The 26,226-nt window shown below is 38.7% G+C and overlaps 1 protein-coding gene across 1 annotated transcript in view; it reads right to left on the bottom strand.

Annotated features, from left to right (window-relative positions):
• ADAMTS19 (ADAM metallopeptidase with thrombospondin type 1 motif 19) overlaps window positions 1-26,226 on the bottom strand; it is a 231,720-nt gene that overhangs the window by 172,443 nt on the left and 33,051 nt on the right. The window contains exon 3 of the mRNA XM_045566066.1: window positions 7,417-7,582. Within this exon, the coding sequence (XP_045422022.1) occupies window positions 7,417-7,582 (166 nt within the window). The remainder of the gene's footprint in view (window positions 1-7,416; window positions 7,583-26,226) is intronic.

The following is a 26,226-nucleotide window of genomic DNA, read 5'->3' as shown; positions in this document are numbered from 1 at the left end:
CAATGAACTCTACCAATGTTAAATCAAGAATTTAAGTTTGTCTTAAAACACAACAGACTTTCATGTAACATCTTATAGCTATACAATTCTGAAGTAACTCAGGGACAGACAGGTCAACCGTCTATCTCCCAAGACCTCTCCCATCTCTTCCTTCTCCCACTCATCTCTCCTTTGCTCACTGTGTTCCATCGGCCTTGGCACCCTCACTGGCAAGGAACTTTGGGCTAGCTGTTCTCTTGGCCAAAGGACACCTATTCCAGATGTGCTACTCACATATTCTATATGAAGAAGCCTTTCTAATCTCCGCCCATAAAAGGAACCCACCCTACCTTGTCTGGCATTTCTAACCTCCCTATCTTGTTTAATTTCTCTCCAGAGCCTATACTCGACCAGTGTGAGAGTCATTGAAATAATGCTTTTGTCTCCTCTGCTTTAAAAGTGTTATAAATTACTATAAATAATAGATATCTAATGGCTCTCAGTTACTTTCTAGTCTTAAGAAAATAAATCCATTTCAACTACAAAAAGGTGGTATTACTACTGCTAAAATAAAATTAAAATGGTCAGACCCTCAATAGGGATCAATATATAATGATCACCTTTCTGCAAATAACATGTGTAAAGAACTTTTAAAATCATCTTGATGAAAGTTTAAACCAGATTAAAACTATGAAGCTATTTTTTAAACATAAAAAAGATAAACTCTTTTTTGAGAGAGGTGATATCACTATATCATTTAAAGCCTTTTTAATAAACCACTAAGTATATTAGAAAGAATTTTCTGTTACAGAGTATCTTATTCTAATAAATTAACTGTAAATGCAATGCATGACCTAAAAATGTTAAACCAGAATACCTCAAAATATGCATCAATAAAGCTTATCACTTTATAAACAGAATGATAGAGGAGTAAAGATGATATTTCTTTTTAAGTAAGTCTTCCACTATAGGTCCCATTAAACCTCATGACATTCGCAATCTAAGTAGATGTTTTAAAACCAAGTCTCTGTTGTCAAAATGCATAGACACAAATCTTGGCTCTGCCAATTACTAGCTTTGGGACAATGGGACAAAAACTTAATTTCTCTACCTCTGTTTCTATTATAGATAAAAATTACACACGAATAGGGATATGTGTAGGACATGCAGTTTGTTTAGTGCAATGTCTAACTCATACTAAAAGTGAAATATGTGTCAGCTGCTATGATGACATTTTCAATACGGAAACATGAAGTGTGTTTTCAGAGTGCTCCACGGTTATTATATTTCTAAGTAGGCACATACACAGCTACATGGGTCAAGATATACCTAGGCATATACTCTATTGTTTCAGTAAAATTTTGATTTTAACAAACTATTGCCCTTTGATTACCAAATAAAATTAACTAAAACCTAGAGTAAATAATCACTGGTCATATTAAAGTTACTGTTTGGTATTCAGAACACAAGAAAATTCCTAGGGCAACTATTTGTATCTAAGCAATCTAATGAGGCCACACTACACACCAAATTCTCTCCCTTCCAGGACGTTTTCCTTTATAAAAGAGAAAACTGGAAGACATTCTAGAGGGCTAGGAAGCAGAAGGCTGAGCACTGCGGTCCCCTTCACAGTGGCACTGAAATGGCCTCCTGGAGCTCAAGGAAGAGACAGATCAGGGTGCAGAGCTGACATCACAGGGGTCAGGAAAAAGGCGAGCTCCGTTTAGACTTGGGACTCCACGTCCCGAGCTGTGCTGGCTGCAGCAGATATAAGAAAAACAACACAGACTTAGGAAATGTGATTTAATAAAACAATTATACAATTTCAGACCCATTAGAAATCATGGATATCTACTCCTTCAGTGACAGAAATGCCTCCTCCAAATGACTACCCCTGGAGAACAAAGGATCTCTTGGACAAAATGCATTTGTCTCAACTCTTAACAGGATTAGGCTCTGCATGATTATTGGCTGAATATCCAAACTATTATCTAAAACCAGTGGAAAAAATAATAATTATTTCTCAGGTCTTTGTAAAATTTCGTGGGGGCTACCTATTATCGAAATCTCATCTTGCTCTGTTACTTTTCACAAAGAACATTGTGGCTTCCCGTATGTTTGTCTTTAGAGGCTGAATTGAACTTAAATTTATATGCCAGGGTCTCATATGCAGCAAATAATATTCGTGGAATTAAACAGAGGCAACCTTGCATCCAGCACTTTATTAGGCCTAGTGTAGAGTTCCCACCCCAAGAAAACTCAGGAGACAGACCAAGCGAGCGAATCAACATTTCCTAATGGGCAACATCACATGCACACAAGGCAATGGCGGCAGTGGAAAGCAATAGCTGGGGAAGTAGGGCTTGGGGATGCAGAGGGACCTCCCTAAGGCACTGAGTCTTGAAGGATGCATAAGTTAAAGGAAAAATTTTTCAAAAGCCTTGAAGGTAACCAGGAGACTTAGAAGAATGAAGGCGTATGGTGCAGAGGGATAGAAAGAAAAGATCTCTGTAGATTCAGATGTTTCTCTAAATATGCACACAAAAGTCACATTTTGATCCTAGCACTCTGAGAGGTGAGGCAGCAGGATCACTTGAGATCAGGTGTTTGAGGAGGTCAGGAGTTTGAGATCAGCCTGAGTAAGAGTGAGACCCTGTCTCTACAAAAAGAAGAAAGAAAAATTACCCAGGCCTGGTGCTGGCATGTGTCTATAGTCCCAGCTGCTCGAGAAGCTGAGGCAGGAGGATCACTTGCACCCAGGAGTTTGAGGTTGCAGTGAACTGTGAAGATGTCACTGAACTCTAGCCTGGGCAATAGAGTGAGACCCTGTGCCAAATTTAAAAAAAATCACATTTTGGGGTCTATGTTTAAAATACTGATTACCTTGGTCCCAGCCCCAGGAACTCTGACTTAGTATATCTAGATGGGGTCCAGAAATCTGTATTTTAACCACGATTCCCAGGTGATTTTGGTATAGGTAATCTACCTACCATATTCAGGTGGTTGTATGCCAAGCTAAAGAGTAGGAATTTTGCTTTGAAGGTATAGAGAAGCCCAGAACAAAACATCAAATGTACCTTTTAGAAAATTTGGAAACTAGATTATAAGAGGGCTAGACTGAAATCAAGAGGACACGTAGGAGACACTAAACTGCAATAATCCAAGCAATATGAAAATTGGCCATAGAGACGAGGTCCAGGCATGGGCATGACTCCTAGCACGCCATTACAGAAGCTTAGGGTACTTATTTTAAGTCTTTCAATTTCTTTCATTTCATTTTTATTTTTTGTCTGTAAAACGATAAAATGCTACCTACCTATAAAATTACAGTAAACATAAAAATATAGTTTCACATGTCACATACCCACTATTAATAGAACTGGCACAAGATACGTTTTTACGGATGTTCTTTCCGTGACAGTGAAGCAGAAGGGGAAGGGAGAGCTCACAGGCAAAACGTCAGGAGCCCGGCACCCCCGTGAGCAAGCTCAGTCGGACTCAGAGGAAGAAAAGAAGTGGTTGGAATGACACTTTTTTGTTGTTGCTGTTTTTTGTTTTGGTTTCGGAGGAGTTACTTTTTATTTTCTAGAGGGCAGATAAATAGTGGGGGGTGGGTATCAGAGAGAAGTTTGGGAGGAAAGATGATAGGTTCAGTTTCACATTTATTAATCTGGGATGCTGAGGACATCTGAATAGAAGTTACTATGTATCTAGAAGTCAGGAAAGAGGGTGAAATGGAGACAGTTTGGAACTAATCAATATGAAGTTGAACCCATGGATTGGGTTATATCAACCTGGGAAGGTATGTGGAAGGAGAAGTGGAAGGAAAAGGAAGCAGGCCTGAGAAATGCCTCCGTCCAGGGGGCGTACACATGGAAGACGACATGCCCATAGAGCAGACAGGGACATAAGCAAAATAAAAGGAAAACTGAAAGAGCAACTAAGGGGACAGTTTGTGTGTATCAAGAGTGGTACAGATATCATGCAAGAGGGAAATAGCAAAGTATGTTTCCTTTACTGTGGCAGCCAGTGACAGCTGTGTTGGCCCCAATCCGTCAGCCTCCTGTGTCCTTATTTTCATGTTACATTTAAATAGGCTGCATGGAAGATTCTAGGTTTTTTAAGAATCTCAACTTCATGGTGGACTCTGTCCTACAAATTAGAGATTGTCTCTAAAAATCCTGAATACTGAAGTAATCATTTTATTAAGTTGATTCCTCTGATCTTGTTACTGTCTGCAATTATGCTGAGCCCATTCTTCCTCTCCTCCATCTGCCTAGCACTTTCTGCTCAAATGCGTGCACACCCAGCACAGCTCACAGGCCTCCCTTCCAGCCGCAGAAGGAATGGAAGCACAGCGTGTGCTCTCCGGGAGCCTCCGCAGCTGGCAGGAACCCCCACGCAATGCGGGCTGCAGGGTGCGGGCCGTCTCAGCGGCCTGGTTACGTCAGCTCTGAGAACAGACATGACCTCTGCGTCCTGCTTCAATCTTATCTTCAACTCCATAAATCTATTTTTCACACTGAGTCTTAGACATACTCATAAATTTATACTGAAACGTTAAACAACACAAATTGATAATGTCACTTACAGATAAAGTCCTTGCCAGGGCTCACAAAAAGCGTGTGGTGACTTTTCCAGAGCTGTATCTTATCAAGTACAGAAACTTGGTTTCCGCTCCCCTGGTTAATGCTTTCTTAGGCCTTTGTACTTCTGCATGTGTTATTCCTTCTGCCTGAAACATTCCTGCCCCATTAACATCCAACAATATGCACTAAAAACTTCCCATGTGTTTTTCATTTTCAAACATAATCCCATTTAATTCTGAGGATAGTCTTGAGGTTCAAGTATCACTGTACCCATTTTTGTATATAGTTAATGGACCTTCTGAGAGAAAAAGTTAAGTTTCTCAGATCACACAGTCAGGAAGTCGTAGCGTATCGATGTGAACACAGGCAGGCAGTCTTACCCCAAAATCCATTATCTTAACCTGCACACTCTGTTCCTTTTCTCCCTCTGGTCTTAATAAGTCTCCTTGATCTTTGATCTCAGCTCGTCACTTGGAGAAACTTGGTATCTTGTGTCCTAAGTCTGTCCTAGTTCTTATCACACTACAGTACAATTGCTGATTTACCAGTTTGTTGAGATTAGTAGCTTGCTCACCTCTTGAGAATAAGAGCTGTGTCATTTAGCTCCACATCCCTGTGAGGTGACTGACTGTCCTTACGCTGCCAATAAAGAAGCGAAAGTGCAAAAGTTTAAGAGAATTGCACAAGATTACCTGGCTGGAACAAGACTGAAGCTGGGCCCTGAACCCCAGGCCTCTGACTCTCAACCTCATCTGCCGTCCCCTCCTCTATATTACCTTTTAATTAATGAACACAACAGAGTCATTTTGAAATGGGAAGGTTCCGGTTTGGAAAAAAATTCATGTAATCAATATGAATAAACATAATCTACCTAAGGCATTAAAACAATGAAAAGAAATAATGCAATGGTCAAGTTGAAGACAAGTAAACTTTATGATTGAGTTTTGCAGAGGCAAACACTGCAACATTATCAAAATTTGGACCACACTATTAGTTTGTTAACACATCAACTTGAAGTAAGAAGAGAAGAGCTACAGTTGGACATATCAGTACAAGTAAACAGTACTTTATTTCATGGATTGCTAATTTTTAAATGATTTTTTACTGAACCCTTAAGAAGCATCTGAAAATAGGTAAGCTCAATAAATTATCCAGTTGATGATGGCTTAGAACTCCTTGCATGCAATTCCTTGATCCAAGTAGGTCAACATTAATCTGTAACAGTCATGCCTAGAAAAAATATCTATCAGAAACATTACGGTGTTTGCCAAATATGAACCACGTATTTATGCTTTATTAACCTATTAAAATTAAGAATTTTCTAGAAACTTTTCCTCCACGCATAATGGCATACAAAGCCTGCTTTGTGTCATCAGTGAACATGAGTAATAAGAACAGCTGGAACTTACTGTGATTCAAAAGTTACACAGTGCAGATTTTCAGTATAACTCATACAAAGCAACCTCCTTAAATGGACTAAATCCAAATTGTTGCTGTTGTTTTTATCGTTTCACAATACTAAAGCTTTTCTTTTATTTGTTCATAATGCTATAACTTTTGTTCAACTGTCTTTATCTCCTTTATACCTACAGGGCTTAGAATAAAGAAGAGGAATGTGTCCCATTTAAATTGGCTTGATCGTGCACATTAAATACTGCTACCTGGAGACAGACTTACGTTTTTGATGACAATTCCTGCACAGACTGATTCATAAGTTTTTACAAAATAAAATAGAAGTAACATTAATTTGTGATAAATATATTCTAAACAGAAACATACTGTATCTTTTTTTCTGAATCTGAACACCCGGAACACACTCGACAATTGACCACCTATGGTCTCTGCAAATGTGACTTATTGTCACAATTCACATACCTAAACTAGCCTCAAATCTCATTATCAATTTTAGAATTGATATCTTAGCATAAACTATATTAACACTTAGTTTCAAATGTGCAAATAAAGTCTTAAAGTCTTTACACTGAAAATGTTTCAATAAATTCTATTTCATGAGATTCTGATTGGAAATATTTCTCATATCAGTGAGTAGTCATTGAGATGTCTGGATTAGATGTCTAAACACTTTACCTAAGGAAACTCAATTTTTTTCCCAATGCTGGCTGTGGCATTCAGTTCCCACTTATGTAACCGAAATCATTCATTCTTACAAACGCCACAGATCTCTGCCCAAAGGAAGTGAGAAGGTGCACAAAACAGTCACCCCCATTTTATTTCTGTGAAGAGCTAGCAGACGAAAAGAGATGAAGATTTGATGGTTGGAAATTTTTATGAGCCTCTGAAAAGCTCCAGGCTTAAGGCATTTGAATACTGAGAATAAAACTCAATAGTATAAATCTTTACTCTTCTTCCTATTCTGCACCTAATTTTAACCTCCAAAATGATTTTTAAATGGGTCAAAAAAAAGAACAAAGAAAGGCAGAAAGAGTGATAGTGCTATCTGCGATGCTCTCACAGAGGTGGACTATAACAGGGCTATGAGCTCACAGTACTCGGTTTCAGGACACCTGGAATTCTGTGTCATTTCTCTTCCAGTGAAGCGAACGGTGTCCCGTGAGGAACACTTCACAATTCAAGAAAAGTATAGGACATATTATATGTTAATTTCTGAAGTCCTTTTGAGTTTCCATTTTTTGATATTAAAATGTAGTATTTCATAAAATATTAAAAGATAATTCTAAGTAGATACATATAATTGCTATTAACAAAAAGAAATTCCACATTAAAAATAAATAAATAGAGCTAGCAGTTACATGAGAGAGAGAGAGAATTTTTTAAAGGAGTCAACTCACACCGTGTTCACTTAGATCCTTTCGGGAGACGGCATTACCTGAAACAACGCCACAGTAACGACTGTGAAGAGCTGACTTCTCTGTGTCTTTTTCCTCCGTGGACCTTTTTTGCCTATACACGCGGTGTGGGTGACCCGTTATGGCCACTGTAGCATTGAGTGGCTCAATAAATATGAAGTCCTCATTGAGCTGTATAAATCCCATCTGGAATATACAACACAAAAAGATATGTAAGAAGTATCATTTAAAAATACCCTTTAGGTTCTTCTACTCAAACATTCTGTTTTCTTTAACAAATGTGCATACAGTCTTCTAGAGAAACTATTCTAGCAAGCCCACTAGCACGGTAACTATCTTCCTGTTTTATGACTTCATCTTTATGTACTTTATTGCACTGGCATAAACTTCATTTAGTTAGTCTTAGCCTGTGTGGGTGGGAGGCTAGACGCCAGCAACAGATGCACAGTAAAAATTTTGGAATGTTAAAGGCTCACTTTGGGAGACCCATGGGGTCACTTACATGTACAGCGTGCACAGAAACAGCAATACACTTTTTAATTGCATACACAACACAGTCCAACTTTTTGACAATTATTTAATAAAGTAATTCACGCAACATATCAAGGCAAATGCAAGAGACATAGCATTGAAATTAATACATAAAATATTCTCAAAGCTTTCTACTAAACATTTTTAAAACCTTTAAAGAATAAATTAGAAAAAAAATGAAGCATCACTTACATAAACAAGTTTCATTTCATACAGTGCCATGTTTTTAAAAGTCATCCAATTGTGAGACAGAGGGTTAAAAACTGTAAAATATGGTTATGATCAATGAAAAGAACTTATAACAAGCAGGTATCCTTGAACTATATGGAGGCTAAGCTTAGTCATTTCTTCCTTTCTTTTTTTAGAATATAAATTTACATTATAACTAGGAAAGTGTTCTGCATGGAAAAACATGAAATAACTTGATATTTTCAATTTTTATTATTTAACTCTACATAATTAATATATATAAATTGCATACATTGACTATGTCACCTCTTTAGCAAATAGTTTTGAAAAAATAACCCACTAAAACCTGCATTATTCATACCCAATCTGCAAATATCAAAGTTCTTAATTCTGTTTTGTATTACCAATATGAAATTTATGTAAAATTCATTTAAATTTGATCTACATATAAGTAGTACAATAGTAAAATTATATCTTCAGATATAGTAATTCTTCCAAACTGAAAATTAAGAAAACATAAATCTACTCTGAAAAAAATGCATATTTTCCTTAAAAGTATGGACAAATTATTTTTAAATTTGTTTGAATTATTAGAGTGTATTGCATCTTGTATACAGAGAGACCAGGTAATTGCTAATATGCCACTTCATTTTAGTCTGTACTGAATTGACATTACAAGACATGTTAAAAAGTAAATCTAAAAATTCTAATCAATCTAACTTTATTGAATTTTCTGTATCACTAAAAAAATTCTCAAGAACTAGAATAAGCCATTCCACCACCTCTAGCTGCCCTCCTCCTCTCTCCCTTCATCCCTCTTTCTCTTTCTCCCTCTCTCACCCACACACATGCACACATTTGGGGATAGGAGGTAATGTAAAAAATATTAACTCTAATAACCTTCAAAAATATTAAGTATATATGCTTGAGCCATATATTTTTGTGTAATTTTAATATCCCTTCAAATAAATTCTTTTATTTTCTGTACATATTTTACTTCTCTGAAATCTTAAACTACTTTGAATTTTAAAGCAATTGCATAAAATTCAGCAATTTTTTCCCTTGAGTTTTCCCTTGAGTTTAATTTAAGAAACAAGAGAAAAATAAATATAAGAAATATTAATAGCCATTAAAGATGTAGTTCATCTACACATGGATTGAGACTATGTGGTTTCACATTATATGTAGTTGACCCTGACTGTGAAAATATAGAAATATGTTGTTCTTGCCTTACACATTTGTGTAACTTTGAGATTCACAAAGTATTCCAGGCCTCTAATACAACTGACAGTGTGGCTGATGATTAAAATAATAATTATGATGTTCAGTTAGAACATGCTCAGTTTACCAAAATCATAAATTTGCTATCCAATACATTCTTTCAACAGGTTATAAACATGCTTAGATTTATAATAATAAACCATATAAAATTTAATTGCATACTATCACATAAAATTTAATGACTCCTAGAAGAGAATGTGAACTTAGTTTATTTGTGTTCATAACCTACTGTTAGCCATGCAACTATAAGAAAGTTAGAGTACCTTTATCTACACATTAACTGCATAGGGTTGTCTGTAGGATAATTTTTTAAAAACACCTGCAATGATCTTATCATGGGGTCTGAAAATGGGCAACTACTCAATGAATGTTTGCTGTTATTTTTACTTTAATAATAAGGGTAACCATAATAAATATAAGAACCCAAACATTTGAGTATAGACTGAAAACTAACAAGAGTCCCAAGAATCAAAGTTTATTAATATTCGTATCCCCCATTAGCACATTAAATAATGTCCGAAATAAATGTTTTGTTGTGTTTTGTTTAGTTTAGTTAGGATTTGGAAGCTTCTTCATAACGTAACTGCTGCATTAGAATTTTATATCTACTGACATTTTTATAAACAAGAAAGCCACTTTCAAAAGGAAAAAGAATGTTGGAATAATTACAAATGATGACTCATTCATTCAACACTTGTTTACGGTCCGACCACTGTGTGCCAGACTCAGTTCACTCTGGGGCACATTGAGTTCCAAGTGTCACGACGTGGACTTTCTGTCTGAGCCTACAACACTATCCCATGGTACACAAAGTGCTCCAGCTAGGGTATGTATCATTCCAGATACCGGCTTGTATTAAAGCAGAATTGCAGAAAATCTTCAGGTTTTCTGTGTCTCCACAAATGGCTCACTTCTCCTATTAACAAAATAAGTTGTTTTATCTGTACTGTTATTTTATAAGCCAGGGAAGAATGTAAACCCATATTAGCCTCTCTACACAAGTGCTCTGTGTTGGAAAATCCACAATCAGGCAGCATTTGCTTTAGTCAAATATTGTCCTCTCAATTTTACAAGGAAAAAAAAATGATGTGAGTTAATGTGGCATAATACATTATTTAAAATAAATGCAAAGTATATGTGTTTTTCTTCTAGATTATCCTTTTTAAATTTTTCAAAATAATTTTAACTGTTTCGAGGCATTTTATAGAAATACATGGAAATGCAATTAAGTTTAACAGTTGTTTTATACTTTATTTCTGACATGGCATTTTCTCATATGGTGGCATCTGTTCTTCTGCCATTTAATGTTATTTTTTGATTTTACAATTTAGTAGGAATTTCAGTATTTTTGTAATTTAGCATTGCTTATGTGAAAATAAGCTATCAGTCATTTCTTTTCTTAGTGGTTCTTACTTTTTTCTCTCTACTTATGTGGCTCTGTGCATTTTAAAACTACCCTTAACATTGTCCTCCACGTAGGTGTATTGACACTACCACCAACTTCCAATCACAATATGAAATTTGATTTGGCCAATGTACAGGGATATTTATATATGGTTGCTTCAATTCATCAAATACAAATGTATCATTTGTTCCAATTCAGATTAATTATGGGCTGTTAAACAGAGGAACAGATCCTAAAGTTCTAATGCAGGCCTAACTAAAAAATTAGAAGGAATGGAAAGCAATATGGTACTCCCCTCTCTTGTTCCCTCTCTTACTAGAATGATACTTCACTTCCACTACCTCACTCCCCATCCACTTACATAACCCAAGTACTAATACAACTATTTCAAGTTTCCTTTTCACTCTTTCAGGGTCCTTAAAATTTTCTTTATCTTCCAGAACCTTAGTTTTTTTGGCAGAGTTTCAGTGAATTGGCTGAAGGTAATTCTTTGTCCTGGTATAAGGCGTATCAGAAAATCAGTGAGATGTTAGAAGGAACACAGTGTTTTGTTTGTAAACAGTGGCAACAGAAATTGCTGATAGGGTCTGGCATCAGTACATATTTGTAAAAATATTTTAGACCAACGTCCGATGCCCTACGTGATCTGAACTTCTGTGTAAGTTTGGCTTTATTTTCTTAAGTATTGTCTTGCATGGTAAGGTTATAGTGTCTATCTCCTTAAGTGAATAAAGCATTATGTAGTTTCAAATGTAAGCATAAGATGGGGCTTGGCATAAATTATAATGCCATACATGTGTTTTATGCTTTATTCAAATAAAATGTCTTTTCAACATCACTGTAAATGGGAGTGATTTCTAATGCATTTGTGTGTCCTATATTTACATATAAATCTATGTGAAAATACATTTCTGACACCATATCTATACTATTGTCTTGTCATTCTAAAACACCCTTCCTGACTTAAGCCTTTTAATGTTTCTCCAGTATGCCCAAAAAGATAAACTCAAAGCCCTTAATGAAGCTATATAGGGCATAAGACTATGATAAACTCTTGCCCACCTCTCCAGTTTTATTTTCACTACTCAAACTTCATATATAACTGTAACAAATAAACTTTAACTGTGTGAACAAACGTTATATTTTAACATATTTCAGAATAACTTTTAGTCGCATGATTACATCTTGATGCATTACACATGTCATGCTGTCTTCTCTTTCCAGAATGCCACTGTCCCTGTGAAGAGCTATCAGTTCTTCAAAACCAAGCAGACCCTGCCCTTTCCCTGAAGTAATCCCTGTCTTCCCTATCCACTTCTACACCATGCATTTTCTGTTGCTGCACTGATGTGTCCACTGTGGTGGTTGTTTTATCTCTGAAGGGGCGCTGGGTGAGGAGAGTTTGGCACGGTGTTCGCCTTCTTGCCTACAGTGCATAAGGCTTGGTACATTATAGCTGCTCAAGGAATGTTACTTTTAACTTGCTGTATTCTTCTATGTTGAGATAATAGAAAATATATCCATTCACTGCTTTGAAGAGCATGTATTCACTTCACCTGTGACTTCATCCTGGGGAAATGTAGAATTTTATTTCTTCCACTGGGCAACATTTCTTTCCAATGTTGCCTTCCTTGGACGCCCAACTAATATCTTTAGAAAAATCTTTCGTGTGACAACATTGTTAACATCATTCCATTTCCCTTCCTAGCCAAAGGGCATCAAAGAGAATCATAAAACTACAATGATAGAAAGAAACTTAGAAATCATCCAGACATCATTAGAATTTTAAAATAAAGAAAAGCAAGCCTTAGAAATATTGCATGGCTTTCCCAAAATCAAACAGAAGTAATGTGAACATAAGAGCTAGAGTGTAAGCCTCCCAATTTCCAAGTTAATTTTTCGTTTTAACACATCACTCCAATTTGGTTGCTACCTAAAGTCTACTTGCATTTCTATTCTACATTGTAGCCCCCTTCCCTTATCTTGAAAACTTGAAAAATTTTTCTGAGGCCATCCACGATTTCTTTTCTATTCTCTTTTACAAGGCATTCCATCTTTGACCACTTTCTCCTCCACGAATTTGTCTTGTCTTCTCTAGAAACTGCTTGTTTCCTTAAACATGTCGTGTTCATTCCAAGGTTGGTCTTTGGTCAGCAATTGTTCTCTGCACCTACTGCTTTCAGCAGCCTGGTGACTTGCTCTCTGGAATGGTTCCCCACCCCCTTGCAGCCCACGGCTCCCCCCCAGGTCTGCTCTCCAGTGGGACCACCATTCTCTCCAAGTGTGTATACCTGTTTATGGCTCCACCATTTTTTTAGCTAACCAGGCTAAAAATTATATCATCCTTTACTTTTTCTTTCTCAAACTGGAAGTATTTACAAAGAAAACAATAATATAAGATGATAATTTCTTCTCAAACTTGAAGTATTTACAAAGAAAACAATAATATAAGATGATAATTTGCCCGTATGCCAGGCACTTTATATGCACTATTTCATTTAATCTACACACCAAGCTTGGGACACAGAATTTCACCAGTTTTACATTTGAAAGAAAGTGAGTTTCAAAAAGATTTACTGTGTCCTAAGATCACAAATCAGTTTGTGATGGACACAGGATTCAACCCACAAGCTGCCTGGCTTCAAGTGCATGCTGCCTTATGAGACTATCTGCAGGAGGCTGGGTCAGCCGTATGACTGTTGCTGCAAATAGTCCTCATCTTTAAAACCTTTTGCACTAAGGATTTGGATGTCAAGCACAGCACCTCACAGATGGTAGATATCCAAAATCTGATATCAGTAACAAGGCCAGGCCCCATCCCTCACAAGGCAGAAGACAAAAATACTGCATGGAAGGCTCTGAACTGTACCCTGAGCTGACAGTTTTATGTGCTCAGACCCCTTAGCTGCCAGAGACACGCCGGCCTCTCAGCGGGCTGAGGGTCCAGCCCCAGCCTCCGCCAGGGGTGGGTGCCCAGCGACTCCCATTGAAAGCAGCTGGCAACGCGGAGCGCAGCAACCGCATCCCATAAGGCCCGTCACCTAAGGACTCCCCCCTCCCTCTCGGTGGCCGCCACGGCTCCAGGCCCGGGGAAGCCGGAGAAACCCCAGCGCGCGGAGCAAGAGCCGGGAAAGCTCCAGGCCGGGAAATAACGAGGACTCTGGCCTCATTCCCTCCTTTTCTCTGCACGTGATTCGTTCCGAGAAAGCCTGAATGCAGAGGGCATGTGGCAGAGAAATTTTAACTTTATGTGAATGTGGACGGCTTGATGATTATGGAATAAATATTTTAATGACCAAACAGAGACTTTTTGTGACTAAATGCACCGGAGGGTTTCTCACAACCTAAAAGTAAACGATACCAGAAGTAAAACGGCGGGTGAGGGAAAAGCCAAAAATGTGTTTTATTATATCCCTTGAGTCCCTTTTACTCAATGGAAGTTATATATGTATAACATGACTTCGGGTCGTGCCAAGTGCTGTCAGGGGTCACAGGCTGCCGTGCACACGGAGGACATCCGAGAAGAGACTTAGCGTACGTACGAGCAGTGGCCAGGCCACGGTGTGGGGACAGCATCCAGGCAGAAAGGAAGCAAAAGTCCTGACAAGGGACCATCCCGGCCTGTCTGCGGAGAAGCCAGGCCACGGCAGCTGGAACAGAGGGACAGAACGGGACCTGCTCAGCCCAGGCGTGCCATAGCAGCATCATTTATTGCCTCATACTCAAAAACAAACCCTCGTGAGAGTCCTCTTTGGCTTATAAACCATCTATATTTTCTTGGACACTGGTTACAAATTTTACTGTGGGTGATTCATGAGAACTTTTTATGTTATAGTCTTTCAACACGGTCATATTTTATTTAGATAATTATATAGGAACATATTCCACTCCTAGGAATGAAAAAAAATATGCTTTCTCTTGCATTTTCTTGTAAATTGCCATCCTTTTCTGTTTTTTTCCTCTGACATTTCATAGCGATATGAATTTTTAAAAGTTTTAAAAATGTTCCCTTTTAACTTTATTATAGACAGACAAGATCAAAAGTGTGATAATAAATGGCAGCTGCCCTTCACCCGCTGGGCTGCAGAGTGAAAAGGAAGTGGGAAGGGCTGGTCGGGTGGAAGGTGGATGCCCCACCCCAGCGCTCAGTTATCCAGAATAACGGATTGTTGTTGCGGTTGTTACCATGATAGTTCCCTCATTTCTAACTATAAACTCTAACTAATTGTTGCTCTTATCAAGAAATGGTATTGATTTTCATATACTTTCTCGTATCCATTCATTTACAGTAATCTCTTATGGCTTATGACAATTTTTAATTAATCCTTCGGGATGACTATAGATTCCCTAACTATGCAGAAAACATGTTAAGAAATAGGGAGCCAATTCAGTTTTAAATCTATTTTGTAGCTTTATTAACCAGCCTGGCCAGAAGCTAGTATGTTCCACGGTATCTTTCTGATGGTTATTTAATGTCAATTACAAATCCACCTATTGACTACCTACCATCCAGCAGCACACAAGGCACCGAAGTTCAGAGATGAAAACAGATTGAATCACTGTCTTTACAGACCTTCTATCTTGGGGGATGGGGGACAGGAAAAAATCAGGTATTCAGACAAATATGCTTGAGAAATTATAAATTGTAAAACGAATTATCAAAGAAATAAACAAGGATCTGAGAGAAATAGAGTGGAGGCTGAGATGCTAGAGAGGGTGGCCCGATTAAGCCTTTCTAAGGAGACAGCATCTGAGGCAAGACCTGCAGTACAGGGAGCAGCAGCCATGTGAAAATGAATGTAGTGTACGTGGACAAGGACGGGTCCCAGGTGGAAGAACAACATACACCAAGGCTATCACTCTGGAATTCATGCGGGAGGAACTCAGCATATCTGCTTTGCATTCACAAAAGTGTGCACTTTTAAATTATTATTATAACAACTATGTTTGTGTCCCACATGTATATGTCACAGTAAAAGATATATTTTTTAAAAATATAAAACAAATAATAAGTAATATAGCTATGGTGCTTAGCAATATGGAGGCAAGTTCCAGAGGAAATGGAATTGCTCTGGTAGGGCAGAAATCTAAAATGAGGAGGAGGGGCAGGATATTTCATTTTTTCTACAGGGTGTCCCAAAAGTCGCCATACATAGAGAAAATGGGAAATTGTAGCTAAATGTACCTTTCTTTACAAAATATTCATTATGATATTTTACAATTTTTTTCCTTTGTATGGAGACTTTTGGGATACCCTGTAATATAAATTTTATCTTAAGCATTGACTTTTTAAATGAGGTACATATGACTCTGATTACACTTTAATTTAAAAGAAAGGTTGAGACGGAGAGACACAAGACTTATTGGGAGCCCACTACATTAGTTAAAGGAATAGATAAAGCGGGCATTAGTGCGCAGCCCATCGGTGAGAAGCCTGCAGACCGGCCATGACTCAGTTACGGACTCGGAGGCTGGCGTGCAGAGGGAGGCAGCGAGAGGAGTCCCACACAGACAGTCACAGAAGCGAACAGAACAGAGAGGTCGGCAGGGCACGGTTCACAGCTCCTGAGGCCGTGATAAGGCATTGAGATTTCATTTGAAATATAACTTGAAGCAAATGACAGTTGATGGCATGATCTAAGTGAATTCTAAAGAAAATTCTAAAGTTCTCTTTTGGAAAACAGATAATGGGATGACAAGAGTAGAATAAGGAGGACAGTTTGAAGTGAGTTCTAATAGTCCAGGTACAAGATCATGGTAGCTAGACTAAGGATGCCGACGAAAGTAAATACATTAGAAATTTATTTTGGATTTTCAGCCAAACCTGAGGGCAAACATCCAAATGTGTTTATGGGGTGACGTGGGGACACGGGGGACAGTGGAGCAGCAGAACTGGGGACGACTCTGAAGCTCCTGGCTTCAGTACTCAAGAAGGGGAGACGGGTGCCCTGTCATTGAGATACAAAGTCAGATCCTGGAGCTGAAACAGATCTTAGGGATAGAGAGTCCAAGTTTCTGATGAGAACGCACTGGGTTTGACACATCTGTGAGACATCCCAATGCAGAAATCAGGTAGAAGTCGGACTACGAAGCTTACTGGATGATCCTGAGCTAGAGACATACAACTGGAAGCTGCCAAAATAAAGACAATTTTTCAAAATATAAATGAATGGTGTTATCCAGTAAGAAAGTCCAGAGAAACAACAGAAGGGAGCCTAAGATCAAGCCCCGAGGCCTTCAAGGCTGACAAGAAGAGGAGGCACCAGCCAGGCGGGCGAGGAGAAAGGGCCAGCGGGGTCGGGGGCGGCGGAAGCCGGTGCAGCGGCCCAGGGCTGTCTTCTCTCTCTAAGCGGCTTGGAAGGAAAGACAGGACTAAACTCCCCCTCGGTTCGCTCTAAGGAAACTGTTGCCCTGTCATTAGTTGTCAGGTTGGAAATGTCAGTAGTGTCACGCAAGGTGCTCAAACGTACGTGTTCACGGCGCTGTCAAATTCAACAGCAAAACCCGAACCAAGAAACATCCCGCGCCTTCCCCCACCAGGATTCTCGCAAGTCGTAACAATGTGACCTTTGGTTGCAAAGGACAGCATTTACATATCCCTTGTTGTTGAACCAGGAGAGTTTAAATTTATTAACTAACTTTTCTTGACCTATATTAATTCTCACACAACAAAAAGGTGGCTTCCAACGCACCGCCGCCCCCCCCAGCACCGCACGAGGAGCAGGTGTCCGGCTGCGGGTGGGTCGCACCGCTCGGCCCGGGCTCATCTCGGCCCGCGCGGTCACGTGCTCCCAGCGGAGAAGCGCCGTCCTCCGGGGCTCCCGGTGACCTCCCAGTCGACAGAGACGCCGCCAACCTCCCACGTGCCCCTAGAGAGGACGGGGATATTCATTTTGCCATGGAAACAAGATTAGTGGAGCAAACTGCTCAAGCCATGGCGCTGGCTCTCAGAGACATGGAAAATCTGCTACAGCGTATTTTCAGGATTCAGTTAAAGGTCAAATGAACACAATAATTCATTCAACAATATTTACTGAGTGAATACTCTGTTAATGTCCTAGATGCTGGAAATATAGCAGTGTACAAAAAGGGCAGTCATTTTAAAACAGACTGTCAATTTTAAGTAGCTTACCATAATTAAAGGCTTTACTTATTGTAGATTTTAAGTCTTATTTCATATTTGCACCCACATCAGCAAAATGTAGTGATGGTTTTTTAAAATATTTTTCCCATTTAGGGCCCTTGGATCCCTTATCCCCATTCTAAATGACATCAAATAATATCAAAGAAATTATAATGTTTTCCCTCTTAAATGATCAATAAACCTTGTGCCAACAAAATTCTTTCTTGTATGGTCTGTTTCTTAACCATAACATCCCCAAATACAAATGTATACAAGCCAAGGGAGAATTTTAAAGACACACTTGACCTTTTTTTTCTTCCCTTCCTTTCTTTACTCTCTCTTTTATACATGTCGCACTAGTTAGCACAGAGGCTAAAAAGACTAATGTAATCTCTTGTGGATTTATCAGAGGCTGCCTTAGGAACGATACACTTAAAGTGCTAATACAATACGGTATAAACCCTGAAACCCAAGCGCCAGACTACATCAGGACTATCGGGTCCACATATCTTGTTTTAGGAAAAGACATTATAAACTAGAGAACATCAAAAGAAATTAGGAGCCAGTGCTTCCAAATTCTACCCAGAAGGAATTCTTCATCAACATCACTGATAAATATTTCAAATTCTGTTTACACATTTCAATACCAGTAGAGCAATTAAAGTCGGAAGCAACTCAAGTCTCTACTGGACAATGATACTCTCATAAAGATTTTTATAAAAGGTTCAGAACACCACTACATTGTACCAAGAGTCCAGATTCTGTACCTTTTTTTTTTTTTTTGAGTCAGGGTCGCACTCCATTGTGCAGGCTGGAGTGCAGCAGAGCAGTCACCTTGCTGCAGCCTTGAACTTCTGGACTCAAGCATTCCTCCGGCCTCAGCCTCCTGAGTAGCTGGGACTACAGGTGCACAACTCCATAACTGGCTATTTTTTCTTATGTTTCGTGGAGACAGCATCTTGTTATGTTACCCAGACTGGTCTTGAACTCCTGGCCTCAAGCAATCCTCCTGCCTTGGCCTCCCGAAGTGTTGGATTACAGGCATGAGCCACCATGCCCAGCCCTGATTCTGACTCTTTAAGCACGTTTTTATGCTTCAAATATATGAAAAATATTCCCCTGGTCCAGTTACTATAAGCATTTCTGATAATCAGGTGGGTTTGCTGTACTTCATTCTTACTATTCTTGGATGTTCTCTAGTTTGTATACGTCTTTCTTAGGCCTAATTTCCTTTGATTCTAACACATGGCAATAAATGTTGAGTGAAAAAATGTCTTTAGTATGCAGGATAAGTTGAATTAAGGGACTATTAGAAAAATAACACTTTAAGAACCTGGTGCAGACTGGCATAAGATAACAAAATGGAAAGTGTTTTCATTTATTATTTTTATCATTCTTTATTAGGAAATATTTCAAATGTTCAGATATGTACAGTATAATAAAGTACTTCGTCCCATCCTCAGTATTTAACAAAAATTAATAATTATTTGGTATAGAATTTTTAGAAAAATAAATAAAAATGTATTGATTCAGTTGAAGTGGACCCTATACACCTTCCCAAAACCAATTCTCTTCCCTTATTGCTCAAAAGTAAGTACTGCACTGAAGATGGTGGGTATCTTTTGCATCCATGTTTTTAATTTTCACTACATATATTTTGCCATTAAGAATGTTGCAATGAACATGTTTAAACTGATTTTAAAAGGTTCACTCTGGTCAGATGCAAGATAAATATTGAAGGTAGAACAAAAAAGAATGAACTGAATGAACTGATGCTTGGAAGTGCAATTTGAGAGAAAGAGACAAATTCACAACATTCACAATGTGATTTTGGCCCATGTCAATATGGACATCTATAATATAAAGAATAATGTGAAAAGAGCAATCAATGAATCAATCCCCAATGAGGGGCTTCAAGGGGACGAAGAGATCAATTCAGTTTGGAATATGCTAAGGTTGATGTATCTACTAGACCTCATGTTTAAATGTTAAGCAGGCAGCTGGATTGCAGTTCAATAGAGAGGCCTGAACTACGGCTATGGATTTCTGAGGCATTGGCAGGTATTTGGCATTTAGGCCATGAGAGTGGATAAGATCACTGAGTTAGTGCAGACAGAGATGAAAGAAGACCCTTGCCTTTGTACGAGGACATACCAGTGTAAAGGAGATGCGGAGAAAAGTGACAATCAACAAAACATCTAAGAGGAAGGCAGTCAGAGAGGTGTGGTATCCAGGGGGGCAGGCGACAAGAGCACGTCTCCAGGAAGGAACGATGAGTAACTTCGAATGCGCCAGTGGCGGAGTGAGGGGAGCAGCAGCCCCGTTTTTCTCTCTGGCAGTGCCAGTTTCTATCCTTTGCAATTAACTACTCTGAAATATGGACACATTTGTTTACAATTCAAAGAAAAAATCAGATAAAACTACCAAACTATCATTCCATTCCTTATTTCATTAATGCTAAGGGTAATATAAATTTCAATGGAAAATGGGAAAAATATCTCACCTCAAAATTCTTCACAAATACATATGGATTTTGTAACTTTAATATTAATGGATAAAATCTCTGCGGTTTGAAAGGAGAATGAAATGCTAGGAAAAATAAAATATTTGAGAGCAATCCACCAAGAACAAACCGAAAAGAAAAGTAAGGAAGGTGTGATTTTTGTGAAATGGATAATACTTGACTAATTATCATCTGTCTTTCATCTTGGTTTTAATAAAGAATAAGATTTAAGCCATTTTATTTCCATCCTTGCCTTTAATTAAACTAACTGTAGAATTTTCTCTTTTGTTCTTACAAGTTTTGTATTGTTACATAAAAGCTAAGATGTTAAAAATATTTTTGGCTATTGATTTCATCATCCAAGGAATTAACTACTCAGATTATTTTTAGTTTTGCAAATTGAATTAGAATCATATTAATATTTTTATCTAAGATAATTGAACAGCCAAAGACAGAATCATGATGCTTCCTAGAAACCTCTCCACTGGTTGATGTTAAGTACTTATTTAAATAGTTAGAATTCTACCTAAATATTCTTATTCCGAATGATTAAACAGTTCCTTTAAAAATAACTACAAAGCAATTTAGTTAAAAGAAAAAAGTTACTTAAAACTCTGAAAAGGAACTAACAGGTGAAGTTCAGCTAAAAATGCAAGATGGATTGAGAAAACATTAGGTGTAAACATGATTACATGACATCATTTTATAAAGAGGCAATCACTAAGATCCCAGCAGCCAAATGAGTAAATGACATGTACAATTCACAAGTAGAAAAATGAGTAGAGAAACAGATTTGGAACCATGGTCATTTTGGCTAGCAATTGAAAGAATGTAAATTCTAACAATCGGTCTCAATTTCACTATTTCAAATAACAATTAAAAACAGCACATAAAATTGTAATATGTACTTGATGAAAATTAAGTAAACTTGGTGCTTTCAAACTTTACTGGTGGACTCATTAAATCAGTGCCCTCTGGGAAATCCTTGTAGAACCATGTTACTTACACCTTTGGACTCTGTAATTGCAGTACTAGTAATTCATTCTTGGGATACATTGAAAGTGAGACCACCTTGCTTTGTTTTATTAAATTCAACAATATAAATATTTTACAAAAAATATATAGAAGGGATCTGATTATGATTTTGGAGTTAGGAAATTCTTAAAGAAGCACCACAAAGCAGCAACTACATAGAATAATATTCACTTTTCAAAATTATAAAGAAACAGAAGCCATCTCAAAGTCAGTCTTAAAATTGACTTTACTGAATTTATGTGGTAATAGTGTAAAATGTATGTGATATATTAATTTTCTTTAAAAATGACAAAAGTATGTACACTTTGATTTGAACTTTGGTGGGGTTTTTTTGTTTGCTTGTTTGTTTGTTTTGAGACAAGGTCTCACTCTGTAACCCAGGCTGGAGTACAGTGGTGCAATCATAGCTCACTGCAGCCTTGAACTCCTGGGCTCAAGCAATCCTCCTGCTTCAGCTTTCGAGTAGTGAGGACTACAGGTGAGCGTCACCACGCTCAGCTATTTTGTTTGTTTTTTGTAGAGACAGAGTCTTGCTATGTTGCTCAGGCTGGGCTTGAACTCCTGGCCTCAGCTTTTCAAAGTGCTGGGATTACAGGCATAAGGTACCATGCCTGGCCTGATTTGAACTTTTAAAACAAATCAATACAATGATTAGAAAAACAGCCTAGCAGTAAAAACTGTTTAGCAAAATATGAACCGTGGTTATAGGTAGTGAAAACATGAATAAATCACTTTTTTTTTCAAATGTCTTATTATGTGGTTATACTGTTTTTATAATAAATAGTATATAGAGAAACCTTTATACAAGCAATACACAAGCACTCTCAAAATGATTTTCGAGGGGGCGGCAAGATGGCGGAGTGGAGGTGACCCCCTGGATTCGTGCTCCCAGAGAGGAAGGCGTGGATCTCGACCTGCCACAACGCTAGAGGATCGCTCCCCTGCAGGAACGGCGGTGTGAACCCACGGAGAATCACCGTGGGACACAGAGAACAAGAAAAAACAGAGGCGAGTGGGAAATCAGACCGAGATAATTTGGAGAGTGCGGGACGGAAAACAGACAGCGGAGTGCGGGACGGCCGTGCCCGCCTCACCGGACAGTGGGGCGGGTTCAGCCCCACAGCAGAGCGGCTTGATCTCCCCACTGACCCCCACATCCACTCGGTCAGGGATCTGGCTGAAATTGGTGCGGAATCACCGCGGGAGACATGGAGCTCCGAGGACAGGTGACATAAGTGGGAGGGACCTTAGACTCGGGCGGGTCTCCGCAGTGACCTATCTCTTAAAGGGACAGACGCAGACCTGCGCCCAGGCGAGGGGCCGCGAGCCTGAAATATTAAAGCGGGACTTTTTTGCTCTGTTCTTCTCCTACGGCAGCTTTCCGGCCGGGGAGCCGCTGTGGGCCCTGGCGCCTGGCGAGCTCTGAACACTCTCCCCCAGGGACCACGACCGGCGGGCGCGGTCGCCATCTCGGTTGCCACAGCTTAGCCTCCGCGGATCCATAGGGGGACGCGCGGGTCCCCGCGCAACTACCCCTTTCATAGCCCGCGACACAATGCCAAGAACCATGGCTCTGTGTGAACTCTGTGGACGGCAGATATCAGCGAGAAAGAGCTAAGACTCTTGATTGTGGAATAACAGGGTTTTTCTTTTTTATTTTATTTTATTTTTTTTATTTTTTATTTTTTTTATTTTATTTTATTTTTATTTTTTACCTCTTTCTTTCTTTTTTTCTTTTTCTTTTTCTTTTCTTACTTGTTTTCTCTTTTTCTTTTTCTTGTTATTGATTTATTTTTCTATTTTTTATTTTTTTTATTTTTTTATTTTTTTATTTTTATTTTTTTTAACTCTTTCTATCTTTCTTTTTCTTTTTCTTTTCTTTCTTGTTTTCTCTTTTTCTTTTTCTTGTTATTCATATTCTTTTATTATTATTATTATTTTTTACTATTATTATAATGGTTTTTTGTTTGCTTGTTTGGTTGGTTGTTTTTTTTTTTTTTTTTGTTTCTTTCTTTTTCTTTCTTTTTCTTTTCTCCTTTTCGGTGGCCCTCCAGCCCAGGAGCTACTGTATACTCCTGAGCACTCCAGACCCCCAGCTCTGATTCCTATCGGACCCTGAAAATTGCCCCCCAGTGCCAGTGACCTGCGAGTGGGCAGCACCAATTGTGCGGGCCAAGGTCTAACTGCTGCAGAGCCATAGGGTGCCAGGCGGCTCCCCAGGAGGCTCCATCCCCTGATCCATAGACCCTCTCCAGGTCCCCATCCCAGGTGTGAACACTGAGTGCCTCCCCAGATGCAAGAGTGTGGAGCCTGGACTTTGGGAACATTGAGACAGGGTAGACCTTTGCCCGTGGGAGCTGCAGCAGCTGGGGCACTGAGCGAGCGAGGGCACCGCCTCCTCCCCCTAGCCAGTGTCTTTCCTGCGGAAAGAGACAGAAACCACACATCCAGACGAAGAACCAAAAGACAGGGGAAAAAAGAAAAAGAGAGGGAGAAGAGGCTTTCTGTTTGCAAATAGTGTGAATCCTGCCTACTAACTGAAAGTCCACAACACAGTGATTTAACTTGCCAAACTGGTCTTAGGTCAAGCCAACCCTCTGGGGGTGGACCCATCAGAAGCGATCCCCCAACTGAGATAGAAAAAAACTCTAAACAACACACAACAGTCTCCCCCTCTAGACAAAGGAAGCAACATACCTAGATTGTTTCACAGCCTAAGAACAGAGTTCAAGACGTGCTGTTAACTAGACTAAAGCTGTGAGAAAAGATCTAACGATAGAGCCAGATGGGAAGGGCTCAGCGGAAAAATATGAGGAGCACAAAAAACCAAACGGAAACCTCGCCCCGAAAGAGAAATACCACCTCTCCTCCAATTGGCACAAACCGGATTCAGAATACCAACATGTTACCAGAAGAATTTCAGTTTTGGGTTATAAATAAGCTGAATGATATACAAGAAAAAATAGATAACCAACACAAAGAAACCACAAAAAAAATCCACGATTTGGAAGAAAAATTCACTATAGAAATAGAAATATTGAAGAAAAACCAAACTGAACTCCTAGAAATGAGGGATTTACTCAAGGAGCTACGAAACACAGTGGAAAGTCTAAAGAACAGGGTAGATCAAATAGAAGACAGAACCTCAGAGATCAAAGATAACTCTTCCCAATTAAATAAGACAGTCACAGAGATAGAGCAAAGAAATAAGAAAAAAGATCAGAGTCTTCAAGAAATGTGGGATTATGTGAAGAAGCCTAATGTGAGAGTTATAGGCATCCCTGAGGGTAATAAGCAAGGGCTGGATAAACTATTTGAAGACATAATAGAAGAAAATTTCCCAGGCCTTGCTAAAACTCTAGATATACAGGTTCAAGAAGCTCAAAGAACCCCTGGGAGATACATAGCAAATAGGAAAACAACACGCCACGTAGTCGTCAGACTGACCAAAATATCCACTAAAGAGACACTTCTTCGAGCTGTAAGGAGAAAGAAACAAGTAACATACAAAGGGAGGCCCATTAGAATTATGCCAGATTTCTCAACTGAAACCTTACAAGCAAGAAGAAGTTGGGGCCCCATTCTCAGTCTTCTGAAACAGAATAATACCCAGCCTAGAATCTTGTACCCAGCTAAGGTAAGCTTTCTATATGAAGGAGAAATTAAGACATTCTCAGATAAACAAGGACTGAGGGAATTCACCAAGACAAGACCAGCCCTCCAAGAAGTACTCAAAAGAGAGTTACACATGGATCATCACAACAAAGACCCACGAATGTAAAACCACCCAAGAGCTAAAGGTCAAATTCTAGCCACCACAATGGCTCAAGAGAGAAAACATAGCAATGAAGTTCTACCCAATAAGATAAACAGAAATCTGTCCCAATTATCAGTTCTCTCACCAAATGTCAATGGCCTGAATTCCCCACTCAAGAGACATAGACTGGCCCAATGGATAAAAAAACACAAACCAAGTATCTGCTGCCTTCAGAAAACTCACTTAACTGGCAAAGATGCATTTAGACTGAAAATAAAAGGATGGAAATTCATATTTCAAGCAAACGGTAGCCAAAGATAGCTGGTGTGGCAGTTTTAATTTCCAATAACTTAGTCTTTAAGCCAACAAAAGTAATAAAAGACAAAGACTGTTACTACATACTGGTGAAAGGCACAATTCAACAAGAAGACATAACCATATATGCACCCAACCTAGGCACACCCAGATTCATAAAGCAAACCCTACTCTATCTAAACCAAATGATAGACAACAACACTTTAATAGTTGCAGACTTTAACACCCCACTGACAGCACAGGACAGATCCTCCAAGCAGAAAATAAGCAAAGACATAGTAGACTTAAACAGAATGCTAGAACAAATGGGCCTGACTGACATCTACAGGACATTCTACCCGAAATCCACTGAATATACATTCTTCTCATCAGCTCACAAGACATTCTCTAAGATTGACCATATCCTAGAGCATAAAGAATGTCTTAAAAAATTTAAAAAAATAGAAATCATACCATGCATCTTCTCAGATCACAAGGGAATAAAATTAATAATGAACCCTAACAGAAACTCTCATTCCTACTCAAAGTCATGGAAGCTAAACAACCTTCTCCTGAATAACAATTTTGTAAAGGAAGAAATTAAGTCAGAAAGCAAAACATTCTTTGAATTAAATGACAAAGGTGACACAACTTATCAAAATCTATGGGATGCAGCTAAAGCAGTCCTGAGAGGAAAATTCATTTCCACAAA

This window comes from Lemur catta, chromosome 12, assembly GCF_020740605.2.
Source record: "Lemur catta isolate mLemCat1 chromosome 12, mLemCat1.pri, whole genome shotgun sequence".
Classification (NCBI taxonomy): domain Eukaryota; kingdom Metazoa; phylum Chordata; class Mammalia; order Primates; family Lemuridae; genus Lemur; species Lemur catta.
The sequence above is the reverse complement of the archived record's forward strand: the minus strand, read 5'-3'. Positions and strand labels throughout refer to the sequence as shown.